The sequence below is a fragment of the Ornithodoros turicata genome, chromosome 1 (genome assembly GCF_037126465.1).
Source record: "Ornithodoros turicata isolate Travis chromosome 1, ASM3712646v1, whole genome shotgun sequence".
Taxonomy (NCBI): Eukaryota; Metazoa; Arthropoda; class Arachnida; order Ixodida; family Argasidae; genus Ornithodoros; species Ornithodoros turicata.
Genome location: NC_088201.1, coordinates 191,233,055 through 191,252,501, shown reverse-complemented (window position 1 = coordinate 191,252,501; position 19,447 = coordinate 191,233,055). Strand labels below are relative to the sequence as shown.

General features: G+C 43.3%; 1 protein-coding gene and 1 long non-coding RNA gene across 2 annotated transcripts; both read left to right on the top strand.

Moving 5' to 3' along the window:
- Nucleotides 1-11,896: 11,896 nt before the first annotated feature.
- On the top strand, nucleotides 11,897-14,154 carry LOC135374393 (uncharacterized). The gene is made up of 6 exons (XM_064607368.1): nucleotides 11,897-12,145; nucleotides 12,265-12,330; nucleotides 12,408-12,464; nucleotides 12,544-12,892; nucleotides 13,032-13,196; nucleotides 13,888-14,154. Exons 1-6 carry the CDS (start codon nucleotides 12,075-12,077, stop codon nucleotides 14,092-14,094), a joined length of 915 nt encoding a protein of 304 aa, XP_064463438.1. The 5' UTR covers nucleotides 11,897-12,074; the 3' UTR covers nucleotides 14,095-14,154.
- Nucleotides 14,155-14,242: 88 nt separating this feature from the next.
- On the top strand, nucleotides 14,243-15,651 carry LOC135374404 (uncharacterized). The gene is made up of 3 exons (XR_010416888.1): nucleotides 14,243-14,378; nucleotides 14,679-14,826; nucleotides 14,900-15,651. It is a non-coding gene; the product is annotated as an uncharacterized LOC135374404 (long non-coding RNA).
- Nucleotides 15,652-19,447: the final 3,796 nt, after the last annotated feature.

Genomic DNA, 19,447 nt, shown 5'->3' with positions numbered 1-19,447 from the left:
CACAACTGAGCTTTACCACATAAAACGCCAAAGCCAACCACTCCGCTCCATACCGGACGTTTTGTTTAGCCTTCACATATTTTTTATAAAAAACGCTAAGAGAGCAGCATAGATGTCTTTTTTTTATTTAATTTTTATGCCCAGGGGGCATCCTCTCGAAGAAAGTGCGCAACTACAAGATGACTAATAACCTAAAATTTGCTAATTAACTTTTTGAATGGGGATTTAGGGCTCATCCTTCTTTCATCAAGTATCCACTACATGTACACTAATGGTAAGCGGTCTTGATAATATAACTCAGCGGTGCCTAGAATGGTATAAGTTATAACTAGTGCTGATCAAAGTATTTATTGGCAGACTAAAAAGTTATACGGGCATTTTGAAAATAGACTCAAGTCTACGGTGTAAGCTATCGAGGAATGTTGATTGTTATACATGTACTTGGATGTCATTAGAAAAGGTCTAAAATTTGATAGCCATATTAAACACATGTGTTCTAAAGCTACTCGACGACGACTTTGGATGTGATAAAGAAAATTCCGCTTTGGAGCAACAAAAGTAATTAACAACATATAAATCATTAGGTATTCCTTGGAATATATCTATCAGCAGTACGGGACCAGCGCGCTTCCGAAAATATAAAAATTACAATGGTCTATTGCACGGTTTATCACTGTGTAGGTGCACGAGGACTCCTTCGGTAACATGTATACGTTAATTAGATTTAAATAATAAATAATATAATATAATATAAATAATAATAAATATATTTTAAAAATAATAAATAAATAAATAAGTTGCAATTTTTTTTGTTTGGAGTTTCAATGCCCAGTGAATTGTTTCCGAAAGTTTTAGGTTCAGTACTGCTAAAAAAAGCATCGCCAGACCCATAAACGGTGAAAAAGAGCTTATATATGGGTATTGTTCATTGAAGTCGCTACCTGTAAGATTTGAAAACGAAGCTTCCTGTGAACGGCGAGAGTGCGTCTGAAAGATTGCCAAGAACGATTCGATTTGCCACTATACGCCAGCAAAAAAAAGAAAAAGAAAAGCTAAAGAAAACAAAACAAAAACCCTAACAGTAAATATTTTTACAATTTATGATCGTTGTAATACGCGTATGTTCTTATATTACGTACACATATCGGTGCGTATAGTATACAAAGCCATAGATATGTCCCCATACGTTTCAGGCCTCACAAAGTGTATAGATTTGCTTTTCTTCTTTTTTTTCCCACCCTCCTTTCCCTTCATTTGTTTTACATATAATGAGCCCTAAATAGCGCGTCCTGGAGTAGGCTGTCCCGAGTAGTTTGGGACTAATATCTTCATTTTTCCTTTACCAATCGATCAATGAATTAATCGATCGATTCGTTAAGAAATATGAGCCTGAGCTTGGGCAACACACTCAAGAAGGACCACACGTACGGCAACTCAACAGTTGAGCTGTAGTACTTGTCCTACTTTTCGTGATTGTTGCCCAAACCCAGGTTTATATTTCTTCATTGACCTCTTTCAAAGAGGGTTGTTTTGCCGAGAACAGCTAATTCAGTATCTAATTTAGGTACCTTACGTTCTTGTAACCAGTAGTTACAAGCTCCGCCTGGTCGCGTATCTGAATTGGAAGAATGACATCCATGCAGGGCTCTCATAACTGTTGAGAAAAAAAAATCTTATGGAACTATGAAAAAACACCCTCTATACACAACGTCACGTCGGAAAGAGAACGGGAAGGGGTCTAAGGAAGGACAGAACTAAAGGAGGAACAAGAGGGGACAAGCGAAATAGGAATCTAAGAAGGCGTTTGAAGGTAGGGTGAATGGAAACAGAGCGCACACTAATACAATTACATGCCTTCACGGCTGACGAGTGCTTCTCTAAGAAGGCGTTTTTGTGCGTCTGAATCCAATGCTAAAACAGGAGTTTCTATGTGCCCAAAATATTTGGGCAGAAACTGTCGAAGCTGATTTTTACACAGTTTTATGCGGCGAAACGAATTTGTACAGAGATTCCTTCTGCTATGATACGCATTGGTTATTGGACGTTGTGGTGTTTTTCCGTAGACTTGGACGTAACGCGTTACAAGTAATTGCGCTAGTGTTAATCAATTACGTTTTTTATTAATTTTGCGAGTTGTCCATTACTCTTGCGAGCGTGTGATTTTGCAACTGTGAGGCAAGATAGACCGGTGGAAAGGGGGTGAAGATGCAGTTAAGCATCGATACGGACCCGATGGCCCTGGCTTCATACAATGAGAAATGAATAAAGGGATATACCTAACAATTTGGGTGACGAAGGACCGAATGCGCTAAAGCAAGGATCCAACATCTATGAGTAACGACGTACGATGAAGAACGTCGTACGGTGAAGAACGCACAACAGCACGTGGCGCGCTTACAAGCATTAGCGGCGCCACTGCTGGCTCATGACGATGACGGTGAGGCCGAATTGAACAGTTTGGCTCACACACGCCTACCTCTAACAAAGATGAAATGTCCCCATTTCGTTACCGCACTGCGCAAAAATAAAACGTTGCAAGAACGGTAACGTAGAAGTTACAGTTCACAACCGAAGCTGTTCTGTGACAGGATAAAAAAAAAAGGGCAAAAGCGAACATGATTTATGCCAGGGCCCTTGGCAGAACCATGCAGCATACTTTGTCCTGAAATGCAGAACACCGTAGATTTAAGGGCATTGATTAATCCACCCTCAAAATAAGAAGTGGAAGCTCCTGGTTCCAAAGACTGTGTGAATTTGTTAACGTTGAAATACTGTGAAATTAATACTGAATGGGATATGTTAATAGCACATGACATAGCACAGCATAGCATGATTAGCATAGTGACATGCAATGCATACACAGCGAATGATGCGAAGTTGATGCGAAGTACTGTGATGTAGTGACACTCAATTCGAAATGTGTGTTCGAAAAGTGTTCCTCTGAAGAGGTCGCTGAAAGTGAAAAGCCAAACGGCATCAATGTAAAAGTGTGTTTGAGCGTGGCTATGTGTGAGTAGCTATGATAGAGCTAACCGAAAAACACAAAAGCAAAGGAAAATGAATGACCGCAAAGAGTCATAACGCAGACACTCCATACATTGAGAGAAATGAAGTACGAAGTCATTTATACACCAGAACGTCCCCTATTCGTGAATGAACGACATTCACCAAGGCGTCCCTACGGAATGCGTCTACTTTACAACGATTGTGCGAACAATGAGTCGCAGCCAACAAAGCTAGGTCGTACTACTAGGTCGTACGTAGGTAATGGTACTCCTTGTTTGGCAGCACGTCCATATCTTGTCGTGTAAGGTGGACGACAAACAGAGACATTCTCGTCAGTGTCTATATCATGGAAGGATATGTTGGGATCAGGATCCTTGAACAGTTTCATTTGTGTACGTGAACTGCTCTCGTTATTTCTTTATCCAGACTACGAACAGTACAAATGTTATTAGGATGAGTGAAAATAACCATAACTACCTTGTCCTTGTGCTTAGTATCAAAACGTAAAGCTGAAAATATGCTTCTATCGGAACTAACTCATCCTCAGGGAACTGCGATGGGTTTCGAACGTAGTCATAACGCCTCTTCTGAGAGGAAAGAGCTTTTTCTAGGATTTCGCGTACTTCTGCACGTATGTCGTGTAGCCACTCTAATGCTCTGAAGTCGCGACATGTCCTCTATAATTACAGCAACCTGAATTTCGTTTTCGATACGAGGTTCAAATCCAAAGAGAAGGAAATGTGGTGATAATCTTGTAGAACCTTGTCTTGAAGTATAACAAAATATAACATAAAAAATATATAACAAAAAGAGCTGCCTACACGAGCTTCATCATGCCCATACTTGAGTATGCCTCCCCCATCTGGAGTCCTTACCACTCCAACCTCTCTTGTGCAGTTGAGGCGGTGCAGAACCGCGCAGTTCGATTCATTTTAAATAATTTTTCTCCATATAGTAGTATAACAACAATGAAGTCGTCTATTGATTTCCCAACATTAGATTTACGTAGGAAAGTATCCAGTCTCTGTCTCTTTCATAAGGTCTACCACAACACAATCTTAAGCACAAACTTTTTAAGAAATGCGGCGTTTATCTCTGCACGACTGGATCATGACTACAAGGTTGAACTAACACATTGCCACCATGATTTCTTCCTTAACTCATTTGGTTGTTACATAGCGAAATGTTGGAATGATTTACCTCGTAACATTGCAGTGCTTCATGATCCTTTAAGTTCAAAAAAAAAAAAAAAAAAAAACAGTCACCGCACTCATCATAGGGGACAATGAAAGAACAGTGTGTAGCTGAAGTCTGTACCTTTTGTGTCTTTGTAAAAATTTATTTATATAACCCATGTTAACCCATATAGTATGTACCTAGTGTGTTCTTATATGTGCTGTGTCCGCCGTCCGTTATGTAGTGCCCAATGGCCTTTAACGTACCACGAAACAAGAAATAAAAATAAGTGTTAATGAAAGATGTGGTGTTTGCGATGTATTGGTCCCATTTTGAAGGATTCTCAAAGCAATGCTTTTTGAGAATATTCTTTATGGTTACTACAGACCTTTCCACAAGTCCGTTTGCCTGATGGAAATATGGTCAAGAAGTTGTATGCTCAATTTCTGTTGTATTTAGTAATTCTTCCATGTTCTGACCCATGGAACCTGAACCTTGGTCCGAAAGAATTGTCAAGGGAGTGCCAAAAGTTGTGTTGATCTTTTCCCTAATGAATTGTATGATGTGTGACGATCCTGTTGATTTGACGGCCTGCGTTGCTAGAAAACGTGTAGTGTGGTCAACACATACAATGATGTACTTGTTTCCATTTCGTGTTTCTGGAAGTGGACCAATGTGATCAAGGGATATTGTGGTGAATGGTTGTTTGGGAATTAATCGAGGATGTCACGGGTTCCGATGTTTGTCTGTTGAAGCGCTGACAAATGTTACAGCCCTGGACATACTCTTTGACGTCCTTATCAAAGGACGACCACCAGTATTTACTCAGAATACTGCTTTTTGTCTAGAACTTGTCCTTGTGACCGCGTTTATCATGAAACTTAAGCAACATCTCTTTTCTGGGAGATTCTGGTATGACAATCCTTGTTTTTGTCAGTCCGTTTTGTTCAGTGGCTTTATGACAGAGTATGCCATTTGACAATACGAATGTATTCCGCATGTTCTCAGCTTTGCGAAAAGAAATATTAGGATTTTTGAGGACTTCAAATATCTGTAATAACGACGAATCTGACTGTTGGTGATTGGAAAGATGAGAATCCTCGGCAGTGAGAATTAGTGACGGAAGTGTGCGATGGAGCATCAGCGACAACATTGTTTTTTCCCGAACGACGGTGTATCTTCAGAGGAAGATCTTGAAGATCGAGAACCATTCGAGCATATTTTACATATTGATTTGCTGTGCGTTGGTCATTAAAGAGACACTATAGTAGTCTGTCCAAACATGGACGATAGGCAACCCGTACACATACATACGACATTTGTCTGTAAGCGTTCAATGAACATGCATTCGAGCATGTTTGAATGCACTTTTTCCTCTGTTCCGTTGGTTCCTCTGCTGGCATATTCAACAACATACTCTTTTCCATCGTATTCCTGTGAGATGAACGCTCCTAGATGTTTCGCTGAGTCGTCAACATAGACATGGGTTTCTTTGTCTCGATGAAAATGAACCGACATAGGAGGTAATTTTAAGACAAACTTGTGGTTACGTACAGCCTCAGTGTTTATAGATGTCCACTCTGACGTAATTTTCGTTTTCGCAGTGCTTCCTTCTGGAATATTCCTTGTTTCGCAAGTGGAGTGATAGAGGTCGCGCGATTTCAGCGAAACTTTTGATGAACTCGCGAAAGTAAGAAGCAAAGCCCAAAAATCGCTCTACGTCTTGTAGTGTGTTCAGTGTATCGGGGTATTTATCATCAGCAGCTGACCTCTCCGGATCTGGAAGTTTACCCTCATGAGACACAATGTAACCCAGAAACTCTATGTGGGTCTGAATGAACTGACACTTATTGATCTGGGTTCTGATCCCGTAATTTTCCAGTATGAACATGGATTGGTCAAGAACATGGAGATGTTCGTCTGTGGTGGAAGTGTAGATACAGATGTCATCGAAATAGACAATTACAACGCCCTTCCACTTGAGGGAATGAAATGCTTCATCCGTTACTGCTTGTCGAATGGCGGGAGCGCCGGTTGGACCAAAAGGCATTGGCACCAATTCGCAAAGCCAGTCTGGTAAAATGAAAGTTGTCTTATCTTGGTCAGATTCCCTTATTTTGACGTTTAAGTAGCCTTTCTTTATGTCCGAAGTGAAAAACGATTTTCCTTTCCCCATTCTGTCAACAGTACCATCAATTCGACGCATACCATACACTCTTTTGACGGTTTTCCCTTTTAGCTAGCGGTAATCAACAACAAGTCTACACTCTAAAAAATATAACTCCTTTTTGGGTGTAATTTGACGATACCCTAACTGACTCTCTTTTTGGTGTGTATGCACACCCTCTGGCAAAACTACACCCCTCAGAAAAGGTGTTCTCAGAACACCTCTTTTGGTGTAATCTAGCGGTACCCTAACTGACTCCCATTTCGTGTATGTCTGCACCCCCAGGCAAGACAACACACTTCAGTAAGGGTGTTCAGACGAGGGCAACAGAAACACAGCGGTTAAAACAACAGGCAAGGCATATTCTTTATTTGGATTACCTATAATACACTGCATGCACTGCAATAAGAATTACATAGTCACCGCACCAATACAAAACATAATAGTGTCCACCAACATAGCGACGAAGATGAAGGTATTACGGTGAGGCCAGGAGACGTCCTTCCGCTGTAGTGAAAAAAAAAGTGGAATGCCCTCATCAAATTAAGGGCGAACCACAAATTACATGATAGTTACGCAGATGGGTGAGGCTAGAGAAGAATTAAGACTACACAAATACAGCCCTCGTCAACATGCAAGCAGCTCCAGATAGAAAGTAACGCAATCGGTAAATGATGATGATGATTGAATTTTATTGGCGCAAAAGCAACTCGAGCTATAATACGCCAAAACCATGGTAATATTGTGACTAGTTAAAATCAGTCGATTATACTAAAAGAACGTAGAAATTGAGAAGGACACAATCACAGTGTAATTAAAAGACTAATATCCCTACAAAAGCTGCAATCGGTAAAGGGTCAGCGAAGTGTCGGTAGCGAGAGTCGAACCCATACGTATCTGATTTCTGGTCAAGTGTACTACCAATTATACCATGCCGACATCGCCAACACTGAAGACACGCACAGTTATTGACTCAGCACATATATATGACCTGAAATCAGAGGGTTGTGGCCTTGTGGTTTCATTGCCCGCTACCTCTTGCCTATTGAGTCGTTGACTCTTGCCAGCTGCATTACTTGCTACCACAAATTGCACCAAATTCGTTTGTTACGTATACCCCTCGATTTTGCCTAACGGCCACATGTGGCCGTTACAACGCGACGCGCACTGTTCTGTGATCTAATCCGTGCATTCCACTTAAGGTTCAAATATAATCTGAAAATACCCGCTTCAAAGGCACCTCAATCAACCAGACAAGACAAAATACACCGACAACACTTATCAAACAGCACGCTGCAGCGAGACGTTCGCACAAGTTACTCGATCCGATGGGCACGGCGCATCTGTTGCTTGCGTCCGTTCGAGGCCCGGAACCATAATCCTTACGGTGTCATACTAAACACAGATGGTCAAATGACCTGTAGTTCACCAAACGACCTCCCCAAAGAACACGAAAACTACCACAACTAACTCCAACCGCCATAGCTGGAGAACACTGAGTAAACAGCACACTGTTGCCTGACCTGTCGTAGCGAAGCATTAGAAATTTGATGGCCAGTACCAGGCCCCCACAGCTCCCCCTCTTCGCGGCTCTAAAAAAATGTTTGCACGTCATAAACACGTGGTATTACTCTGTCAGGCATCATAGTTGATACCCATGGGCCGAAGGACATTGCGCCCTCCGCTATTGGTTGGCAAAGTTTCAAAAGAGCATTCTTTCGCGGGCTGCCTGTCTCCCTGTCTGGCGGGCAGTTACGAGAAGAGAAGGGAGAGAAGTGGCAGCGGCGGTCTCGCTGGTCTCGCGTCTCGACGATGTCAGTTGACACCACGGTATGATGGCATTGCTCAAAGAGAACTCCCAGATGTGTCCGTGTGTCATACTGACTCAGCGCGTGTTGCGATGTTTCCCGACACAAGCATCTCGAGTTCAGAAATGGAATGCAGTGGTGAGCTGACGCCTGAGGAACACTTGTGAGCGCCGTCGCATTTTCAAATGCAGTCACAACGGAGACAGGATTCGGTGCCCGTGCGACAAGCATTGCCCGCTTCGTTGAAACCTTCGCACTGCAACCAACGAAAGGAGATGCTCACCGTGAAATTGCATGCACTCGTGTGAGCGTCGCTCACTTCTGGGAGTAGAGTGTGTGTGTGTTTTTCGAGGTCGAACTTGGTCAACGAACGCAACCATTTTGAACTCTGTAGGCACGGTGAATATTTGTGTCAGACTATTGAATCAGTACGATGTTTCAAATAAATGTGGATTTTGTCAAAAATTTGCCTAGTTGTTCTGGAATACGGAATAACAAGCGTCGGGCATGAAAACCAGTAAAAGTAAAAGCCGATGGTAGCCAGTACCGGGCCGAAAGGCGAGCCAAACTGAGAGACTCCTGATTGGCCGAAAGGTAGCATCATAGTTCATTTTCATTGGTTGCATGTCCACTGCTGCCTGAACTATCTCAAACTGTGGGCTTTATGAGGAGCTGTGGGAGCCTGGCCACTACCAGGGGCGGATCTAGGATTTTTTTGAGGGGGGGGGGGGGGGCGCTATGGACAAGTGCCAGGTGCATGCTGGGATTGGTCCATTGAACCATATGTTCAATTCTGGAATTGAGGGGGGTCAGGACATCCGGATCCCCCTAAATCCGCCCCTGGCCACTACACCTTTTTCACACCAATTCTCGAAATTACATCCTGCAGAGCGGGACATACACATATTACACCCATTTCAGACCAAAAACACGGTGTATTCTTTTTCTTGAGGGTCTAATAAGGGAGTAAACCAATTGATACACCCCAATTACACCTAAAAAGGAGTTTTATTGCACGTGGTGTTGACGGATTAAATGGTTGATCAACAACGAAAACTGGGGAAGCATAATGCGACTCTGATTTTCGAACAAGACCTAACATAAGCCAGTTGTCGATTTCTTTCTTAGTGAATTTTCTGCCATTTGATGAGTAGCGGTAAGACTTAATGCGAACGGGAATGCTATCAGAGAGACCGAGGCAATACTCGGTATTTGGACAGAAACTTATGCCATATTTTCGCTCACGTTCGGATGCTTAAGAATTATGTCTAGGAGTTTTTTAAGCTGTGTGTCATTTATGTCGGATGTTACTTTGTCTTTAAAGGGACGGTCGCATCCGGGAGCGTGGGCATGAAACTGTTACCATGATGTTCCGCATCCTCCGACAACCTACTTGGCGATTTTTCTCTCGCGAGAATTGTTTAGTTATTTCACAATCATATTTTGAAGTTCGCGCGGCCTCTACGGCGGCGAGCGTCGCAGCAACAGCGACATCGTTGTGACGTGGTTCGGATAATGACGCGACGGACGAATCAGAGTGTAGTCGGTTCCCGAGTTTCTCCGTCGGAGGTTGAATCTGAGACCGTCTGCTTCGACTTCGTGATAAACGTCCATATTTCAAGTGTTCGCTGTGATACCTTCTCCCAAATGAGATTGTATCATGTCAACGAGTACAGGAACGCGATGTTATGTTCCTGGCTGCATGAATTCGTCCGCGGCCAACCCGGAACTAACGTTTCACCGACCGAGGGACAATGACACAAAACGAAAATGGGAGGCGGCCAAATGGGAGGCGGCATCGCCAGCAGATATCCTGCTATGGAGAAAGAACGTCGTGTTCCGCACATATGTTCTTCACATTTCTCTGACGAAGCTTATCTGGAGACAGACATCATGCAGGTTCGCCTCGGGTTCGCTCCAAAACGAAAGCGGCTAAAACCTGACGCTATGCCTATGTTGTTCCCGGAACAAGTGGAAAGCCTTGACATGCCCAGTGACGAGGTAAGCTTTTAGTTCAGTCCGAGAGCTGTATAGTGTAATATAGATAGCAGTATAGTGTGCAATTAGGCAGTCGTGATTTCTAAACGGAATTATCCAACAACCAATATTATTTATTGGCTGGCAAGAGTGCACATTGCGGGACATCGACGGCACAACCATAACGAGACTGAAGATGCGGTTATTATCCCCTCACATGGCGCGTGTAAAGCGTCTGCTTCGAGTGCTTTCATATGTATCTATTTCTCTTTTTTAAACACTGTATTTCTATTACAGACTCAGTCAGGCAACATGATGGAGTCTGCTTCATTTGGTATGTCAACAACAATATATCTTCTCTTACAGCATTGGTAGTGCGCGTGTTGTCTGTCAGTAGTAGTCTGTCTAGCAGTAATATATTAGGATAGTACCTTTTGCAATATGTATGGAGATTTCCTTCATTAATAAAGGAAGATATCTCATGGCTGTGCACCATATTTAAACTCAGCCTGCTGGTATCATATGCTTGCATTATAGAAGCAGAAGAGCCATCTACAAGCGGCACCGCATGTCCTGTCTCACAGCAGATGGCACCAATAATATTACCAGATGATGGTATGTACCTACATAAAATGCAGTACATCTCTAGTGCAGTGTCTTACAGGCCTTTTCTGTTGTACCTTTCTATGTGTACCCCTTCTACTGGGGGTCTTTACCTAGTTGTTTTCATTTTGATAGAGTTGATATCATGTGCTTGCATTATAGAACCAGGAGGAGGGCCATCTACGAGTGATACCAGTGCATGTTCTCTTTCACAGCACATGGCACCAACGACATTACCAGAAGGTGGTATGTACACAACACGTTTATCTACCTTGTTTTATGTTTTTCGGGTTAATTATGAAGAGGCACTTTACGTTCCCTTTGAAAATCATACTTTAGGTACATATATACTTTCTCTGATGCAGTGTGAAGATATCAGTAGGCATTATGTAGTTAATACGAAATCTTATGTTCTTTTGGTTTTTCAAGTACTCATCCTGGATGGACTACCCCTCAACACTTTGATTCCATACCAGGCAGTCAGCCAATATGGCTTCCGGTACACCTTGGTGCCATATATGCCTCACATTGAAAGTAGAAAAATGGCGCACAAGAACACTCAGACTGCTGTTCCAATTGCCACACTTGGTAATAACGTCTGACGATACGTCTTTTTTGTACTTCACATAACACAGAAGAGAAACATTTCCCATGTTAATTAGAGGCAATTACTGACCTGTGGCAAAGCAGAGTGCTGCAAATACATGACTCTTACATGACTGACATTCTCCACAATTTAACATTGTTGGCAGATGTTTTTGGTACACAAAATTTGTTGATAGTTCAGAAGGAAGCTATAATGCTGTGCAGGGTCACTGCTGCATCCTTACCATACATGTCAGCCAAACAAGGTTATGGAGGCAGTCACAACTTGAACAACTGTACAACTCACCATATCGCTCGTGTTGCTTGTTGGCATTGCCTGCACACACATGGCATGATATGAAAATGTTACTGAAGCTACTAAGGTACTTTATATGCATGCAGTTGTACTCAATAGCTGTGAGATTCATTATCACAATACATGGTTTTTTGAACACCCATTAAGGTTACACAAAACTGACAAAGTAGGAGAAAAGCATGATTTCAGCACTTTCTTTCAAAATGTCTTAGTTTCTTTGCGTGTCTACATGCAGGAACTCAAACCCGAGTCCTTATGCCAAGCAGGGCAAGTCAAACGAACTTGACCCTTCCATCTGGCAGTAGCCTCTCCTTCACGTCATCTGAAATGACGGAATGCCTAGAAGACAGCGTGGGTGAAAGTGCAGTGCTTTCCACAGCAGAGGTTTTTTTTGCATGATGTGGGCACCTCACAACTCTTTGATGCCTCACTTGAAATGTCTCATGACAAGGACCGGAGCTCCACTTCAGTACCTGAGCAGTTGGATACGACAGTTGGATCCTCCAGGTAATGTGAGCTATATGAGCATATCATTTACTAAATTGCTATTACTTTGGTAACTGCATTACATGTCAGTGCCCATGGAAAGTGTAAATGGAATAAACTCTTTTCTTTGGTGCACACAGCAAACCTGACTCTATGGATGCGACGTTTCACCTGTCCACAGCAACGGAGAGCTCGGATACTGAAGAGTAAGCATAAGAGTCATTAAGTGGATAAGTAACTATAACAAAAGCTCCTCTTCTTCTCTCCCTCTCTTTTGTTTTAGTGATGAATACGAGAAGCAGCAGCAGCCTGGGCACTCAAAATCTCGCAGTCGTCAAACGTAAGTGAACGATTCAGTACAGTATAATTACACGACGCTATACAGTTGTAGAGCAATTAAATATCCTCCTGCATTTCAGAATAAATCCGGAGGAGCGGTTCTTCCTAGTCGCTGAGTCCAGCCTGCAAGAACTGTTGTGTGTCTGCCCCTTCTGCATGAGTGATGAAGCTCGTGTTGACACTACAACAAGGGGAACATCTGTAAAGTCTACAACTGTTTGCAGCTGTGGCAAACAGCGTACTTGGCACAGCCAACCATGGGTGAAGGACAGGCCACTTGGCAACATCCTGCTATGTTCTGCCATTCTGTTTTCCGGGGTCAACATCAGAAAAGCATTTCGAATGCTTGATATGATGAAGGTGGCAACCCTAACGAAGTCACAGTACTTCAGGACGCAGAAGCAGCACCTTTTCCCTGCTGTGAATGACGTGAGTGTAGTGACGTAACGTGGAAATATAAACACTGCGAGTGCCTATGACCCAATTAGTCCTCAGTTCACCTAACTTTGATGCACGGTCATATTGCCTTAAAAGTCACTAATGTATCTCTCTTGCAAACTGTTTCAAGGTCTACATGAGTAAGCAGGCTGATATCCTGGACCAGCTTCGTCCGGTGCCCCTGGTCCTTGCCGGAGACGGTAGGTGTGACTCACCTGGCCACACAGCACTCTATGGTACATACACTCTTCTGGAGACAGCTGTCAACCGCATTATCCACTTCGAATTGGTGAAGGTACTTCAGATCTATCTGTCTATGACCAACAGAGCAGCTTTTCATAGTTGTAGGCTCAGTAACAAAAGTGTAGACAGAAGAGTATTTTGGGAGAGGTTCTATAGGGAGTTTACATAAAAGAGTAGGATTTTCCACAATTTCTCTCTCGCAAACGGCACTACCAAATGTACCATTTGGGGCTGAACCAATAATCCCCCTCTGGCTATACGCTAATGCTTGGTAGAATTGGATAACTCATGACATCGTCACCAGAAACATAGATAGGGTGGTCATCATATATTTACTTGCTTTTATGTATCAGACATTTTAACACAACAGCTATGAAATTTGTGAAGATGCTATTTTTGTGTGCGGTCATACAGCCAGGGCATTCTATGTGAGATGTTGATTAGCGGGCAAATAATTTCATAATTGAGATTCATTGATTAAGCATGGCTTCTCGGGCAAAGCCCAGACACTGTTTGTGCATAGTGTGTGTGTGTGGGGGGGTATATATAAGTTTAATAAACAGGAGGTGGCGTCCACGCAAGGAGAGGTCAGCCAGACCTATGTCGGCTTGCTACGCCCTGGTGGAGCATTCCATAGTCAATATATACAAAGCATCTATAGTAATTCCATTTTTTATATAGCAAAAAATACCTATATGTTGTATATCCTTAATATGTTATTCCTAATGTTTTCTCTGACATAGTCAACCGAGGTCTCCAGCAGCAATGCCATGGAAGCGTACGGCCTTCAGAAATGCCTAGCATTCCTCGAGGTCCAAGACATGGTTGTGGACAGTTTAGTCACTGACCGCCATTCTGGGATAAAGGCCATGCTGAGGGAGTCCTGCCCACATATTAAACACCGATTTGATGTGTGGCACGTCGTGAAGGGTGAGCATAGTGACTGGTAAGAATAGTTTGATATTTCAGGCACGGTGTCTCCCAACAGGTATCAAGAAGAAGCTCATAGCCCTGAGCCGCTCCACAAAGCACAATGTTGTGAAACTGTGGATTGAAAGCCTGACCAGGCATGCCTATTGGTGTCCGAAAACGAGTGGGGATGATGGGGAATTGTGCATCGCGAAGTGGGTGTCGGCACGTAACCACATTGTCGACATCCATGAGCATGACGACCCCCTGTACTCAGTTTGCTACCATGGTCCGCTTTCGGAACCACGACAGTGGCTCAAAGAAGGTATGCACTGAAAAAAACTGACATAGTGGAGCATGTAATTTAGTTGCAGCTTGTAAAGTGTTACACACTCCACACTCACTTATGTGACATCCATTATTTTCTGGTGGTCTGGATAGTGACAGACCTTTAAATATTGAACTCAGGGGTGTCTTAAGCTGAAACCCGTGCTATCTCACCTTTGACCAAAAGCCACTGAACGATCTCATTAACAAAATTTCGGTCATTAGATAGCATCTAGTTGCTGCTGTCAAAGTGCTACGCAGTTTTATGGCCATTTCACACTTTCTCCTTTTCTTTTAGACTGTACATCAATCCTCACTGGCGAGGTGTTGTCTCGCATAGAAAAACACCTAAATGAGCCTGTTTCTGTGGAAATTGGACCACCACGTGCAGCAACATATGGTGAAAGACCATCTTTGGCACAAGCTGTGGAAAAGCACCAGGCCAGGTATGTGAGCTGTTTGCCACCTGCTTACTATGACCATTAGTCGTTCAATTACACTTTGCACTTTTCTTCCTAGGTTCCAGAAGTGAGGGTTGTGACCACCTCACACGCTGACACTTCAGACCCCTCAGAAACCATGACAAAGAAGAAGAACAAAAAAAGGCCCTTTTCAGGGCCACCCAATGCTTTACACAGAGACAAGCGTTGCTTTTTGATAAACACATTCTGCATGCTAATATATGAAACCAGTTTTACATATTCATACAACTAAAGTATTGTGGCACTACCTATAGACTGTTTAGAAGTAAAGGTGTTGAAAAAATAGCAGTATTGAACTAATTGAAATCGTTTTTTATTTTATTTTTATTTTCAGAAGAAGTCTTGGAGAACCTGCAACAATGCTGAAGTCATGAGAGCTCTGGAACATTCACCAACAGTGGTGGCACCCAACAGGAGGTCTCAGCTACGCCGCTTTCCTGGCTTGTATTTTATGTACAGAGTACATTCCCTAATCTAGGGAGTGAGATTCGTTCATTTCACTCTGCATGGCAAAATAAGTGTCTTTCAACAGCTTTGTGCGGTATTGGGGAAGGATTGCTAGAGGGGATGTAGTAAGATGTGGTTGTATCCCGTGGGCCCTTCCTTGATCTTTTACACACGGTGATAACACAATAGCCAACAGAATTGGGCATAAAATATTGCTACAGTGTTCTATCTTTGCCACCAAATAAGCCCAACACGTATCTACAGATTTCGACAAAAGTTCCAACAGAACACAGGGTTGGCATCTATATCTTCTTAGGAGTGTCACCTTCGCCGCAAAATTCATCCGTAGCTGACACACTGACAGGTGAGCACCTTGTTAGCCTAGCCACATATTTGTAATTGCATCCACATCAGTTCGCTGATACGGTGTCACTCCTGTGAGGAAGTTACGTCAACCCTGTGTTCTGTAAGCTTTTGAAGGAATCTGTACAAACTTATATATGAGGTGGCATAACTGTGCCAGCTATTTTGTCTTCCTACTGTGCACACTGACATGTGGGAAGCATCACGGTGGTCTTGAAGGTAGTTCTGTTCATAGCTGTCGAAGAAGGGTCATATGCATGAAAGAGGTAAGGTAATGATAAGAATAAGACTCATAATGTACCATGTTCACTTTTTTCCCCCAAGTTTTATCCAGGGCACATCAGCACTGTATTATGTCAAGCGTACAATTTCATAAAAACCTTTTAGGTACACAGGCATAACAACTGTTGTGTAGTATGAATTGTTATTTTTCATTCCAATACATGGTTTGCGTGAATTATCTATCTGTAATAAATGAAATTCTAGAACCAGTCCATGATTCATTGTAATCAAATAATTGCATGGTACTATAAAAGGTAACAAAAACTGCACCAAAAACACCACACCTGGCTGTTCTTACCCACGCATTCGAACAACAGAGAAGTGTCAAGTCAGCTGATATTTGCAACTGTGAACCAACGTAAGATTTGTTGATTGAAGTTTGTCTACTTTTTGGTTATGCTGTGATAGTGTTTTTTCAAAAGCATCACTTCAGATTCTTTCCTTCTGAACCTTCATAGTCACTGAGTTTACTGCAAAGCCAACACAGTTTCCATGTACAGAACATGACAATTGTGGAAAATTCTTTCGAATAGGGTTTAAAAAATTACATGCAGCTGCATGAACAAAAAACAAAAATCATATCAGTCACACTTTGCACTGCAGACATGGCAGAAGCTTACCTGAAACTTACTGATGTTAATATAACAATATCCATAATATGACTGTGACTGTATACTGTCCTCTGATAAGGTGTAAAGCACACACTGGAATTTGGAGACTGTTTCTGGGGCCCAGCTTGCAATGACTAATATGCTGTAAGTAGCAGGCATCTGTTTTGGAACAGACAAAGAGTGAGAGAAAATTAATACTGCATGTACATTACTACCATAAAAATTACACGGCATATATAGCGTGTACACGGTGTAGCTCTGATCACGAACTAAGTCTGTTGTTAGAACAAGAAAGCTCTTCAAAACTACACCGGTGCACGTGAAATTATTACGTGCTTAGTCCACCCCCTTTTATCCGGACTTGATACGGATCCCCCCTGTCGGGGCATTTCCGTCGGGAACTGTGGTCCGCACAAACGGGGGTAGGCTGTACTTCGGAGGATATACCTTAAAAGTTTGTGCACCACTGAATCTGTTGTCCCTTGAATACAGAAGCCGCATCCGGTGATCGTATCGGCAACACGAGGCGTGTAGACTACCAGTAGCTCTCTCTGAACGCAAAGCTCGTTGAAGTGTGGGTACCTGGCGTTTTCACACAGAGCAGATATCTGGCTAACAGAACTACAGCAAAGGTGTCCATCCATACTTCTTCGGTATTACAGCAGTCGCAGAAGTACCTGTCATTGCCAAGTGGACCTGTGAAGCCGGTGTGTGGAAAGGTTCGCCGTACGCCTGCGATCCGGTAATGAAACGTACCTGAAACTGCATGTCGTCATGCAGGTCACGTCCAATATCTCACCTCTGTCACGAGCAGGATGAAGTGATAGCGGGCCTGTCGAATACGGGTCATCGTCTACCACCACTTCACCGACGGTGTCTTCTTCAAAATCGCTTGGCAGCGATGCGACATCCCTTTCTGATTCCGACATGATAGCAGACAATTGGAGATTGCGCCTTGCAGACGCCCGCCTGCCAGCTGTGCCGGGAGGCGCGCCCTCATTGGCGCAGTCTGATCATATGACTCCTTTGGTCCGGATGACGTTTTCGTGGCTCTCCGGAGAGGGAATCCCGGAATACTTTCAATACGCGTCGTCTGCTGTTGTCATGAGTTACATCAAACTGCACAGGAACAACGCCACCAATTCGCGTCGGGTTTGCGGCGCTATTATCAGTGATAAAAAGGGAGTGAAACAGCACTATAGTTTCGGAACCGACCGAGCGGGATGCGACCGTCCCTTTAAGGTTGTCCAAATAGTTCAAGATTCTAGCATTCTGTACTTCAGTTTTAGCATCTGTCTCTGGTACAACAACCCTATCCAAAGGAATGATATCATTGACTTGTACGGTCACATACCTGTGATTGCTGTGTTCTATGAAGGTTGACAACATTGCGGAATAACAGGATCACAAACACTGTTGTTCACCGGAAAACTGTTTGACGTAGTCTCGCAGCTTGGTCTTGGGGAGATTGATGTACTTGCATTGTTCATCACTAAAGTAGCTGTTGTGAAGCTTGGTTGACGGGAAGGCATCTTCACCTTGTCCTGGGATGCCAGGATGTTGGTGCCGTCCTAGGGCGCCACGATGTTGGTGCCAGGAAGAAGTGGGAAAGGACAGTTCCTTGGTGGAGATTTGCGTTGTGTTGATGAACCTGCACTAGCTGCTGATGTCGAGGCTTTGTTTGCTGCTCACTTGCAAGTTGATGGGAGCATGAAGGACGTGATGAGTCTTTGTGTCTGTGGAAGTGTCTTGATCCATGGATGTGGTAGTGTTGTAGAAGATCCGTTCTCGAATGGGTTGGAACTGTTCATCTTGAGATGGACATGTTCGAGAAGGTTCCTGGGTGATGTCTTTCTTAAGGAACATGCTGTTGAAGTTATTCTCCTAGTGGGAACTTGGAGGTGACTGGATGGAGACATGTCCATTAGGGCAAATAGTGATCCCAAGGTTGCCAGGTGTGCGCCTGTCGCTACCAAGTATGAAAGGATATGTGATGTTAGTGAGGATAGCAACTTGAAGAGAAACAGTTGCGTTGGCTAATTTCTCTTCCACAACGGCTTCGCCGAACGACATGGACTCGTTATCGACTACGATTACCCACAGAACCAGTAACCGCCCCTGGACAGCCGACAATGGTCCGAGGATCCGCCGCCTAATGTGAACATTCATTGAACTCCTCCTGGACGCGTTAGTTGGGATGCTCCAATGAGTATACAGCAGCAGACGTCCCACATATCACCCTGTGGACACGTGCGCACCCCATCCGCACTGTGTCCACAAACAGGCGTTTCAGCACCCCTTTTCGCTCTTGACCCTCCGCCTCCTTCTTCTCTCTCTGAATGCGATCGATCCTAGCTGAGCTTGTAATATAGGCATATTAGCGCGTGACATATAGCGTGGTATATAGCTTGGCGCTTTAGGCACAGAGCATATAGTATAAGCACATTATTGCTTTTATTTTGTGGTCCACTCACTGTGTTCTTGATGTTCTTTCAACATAAACGGCGATGTCGCTGAGCATCGGCCATTCCTCGTTGTGTGCGTCTCAGCGACTCCCAGAAAGTGTAGGATGTTTCGTCTTTGAGCAATCTTGGAATTATTTACTGTCTTATGCGTTGCAGGTAAGAATGCTAGATAAACGGGAAGAATTGCCAAACGCTGGTATGCGTATGTGCCATAGGCAGACACCGATGATGCCTGTATTATATGTATGTAGACAATTATGCGACAAATAATAAAAGGACATACGAAAGGAAAAAAAAGGAATGTCATAACCCAGCAAACCACAAACGTCGCGGTGAGATCCAAAATAAGTCGCAGATGTCTCAGACATCTCACACTTCCACCGGATATCTGTGGGCTATACATGGTTTGGTCCAAAT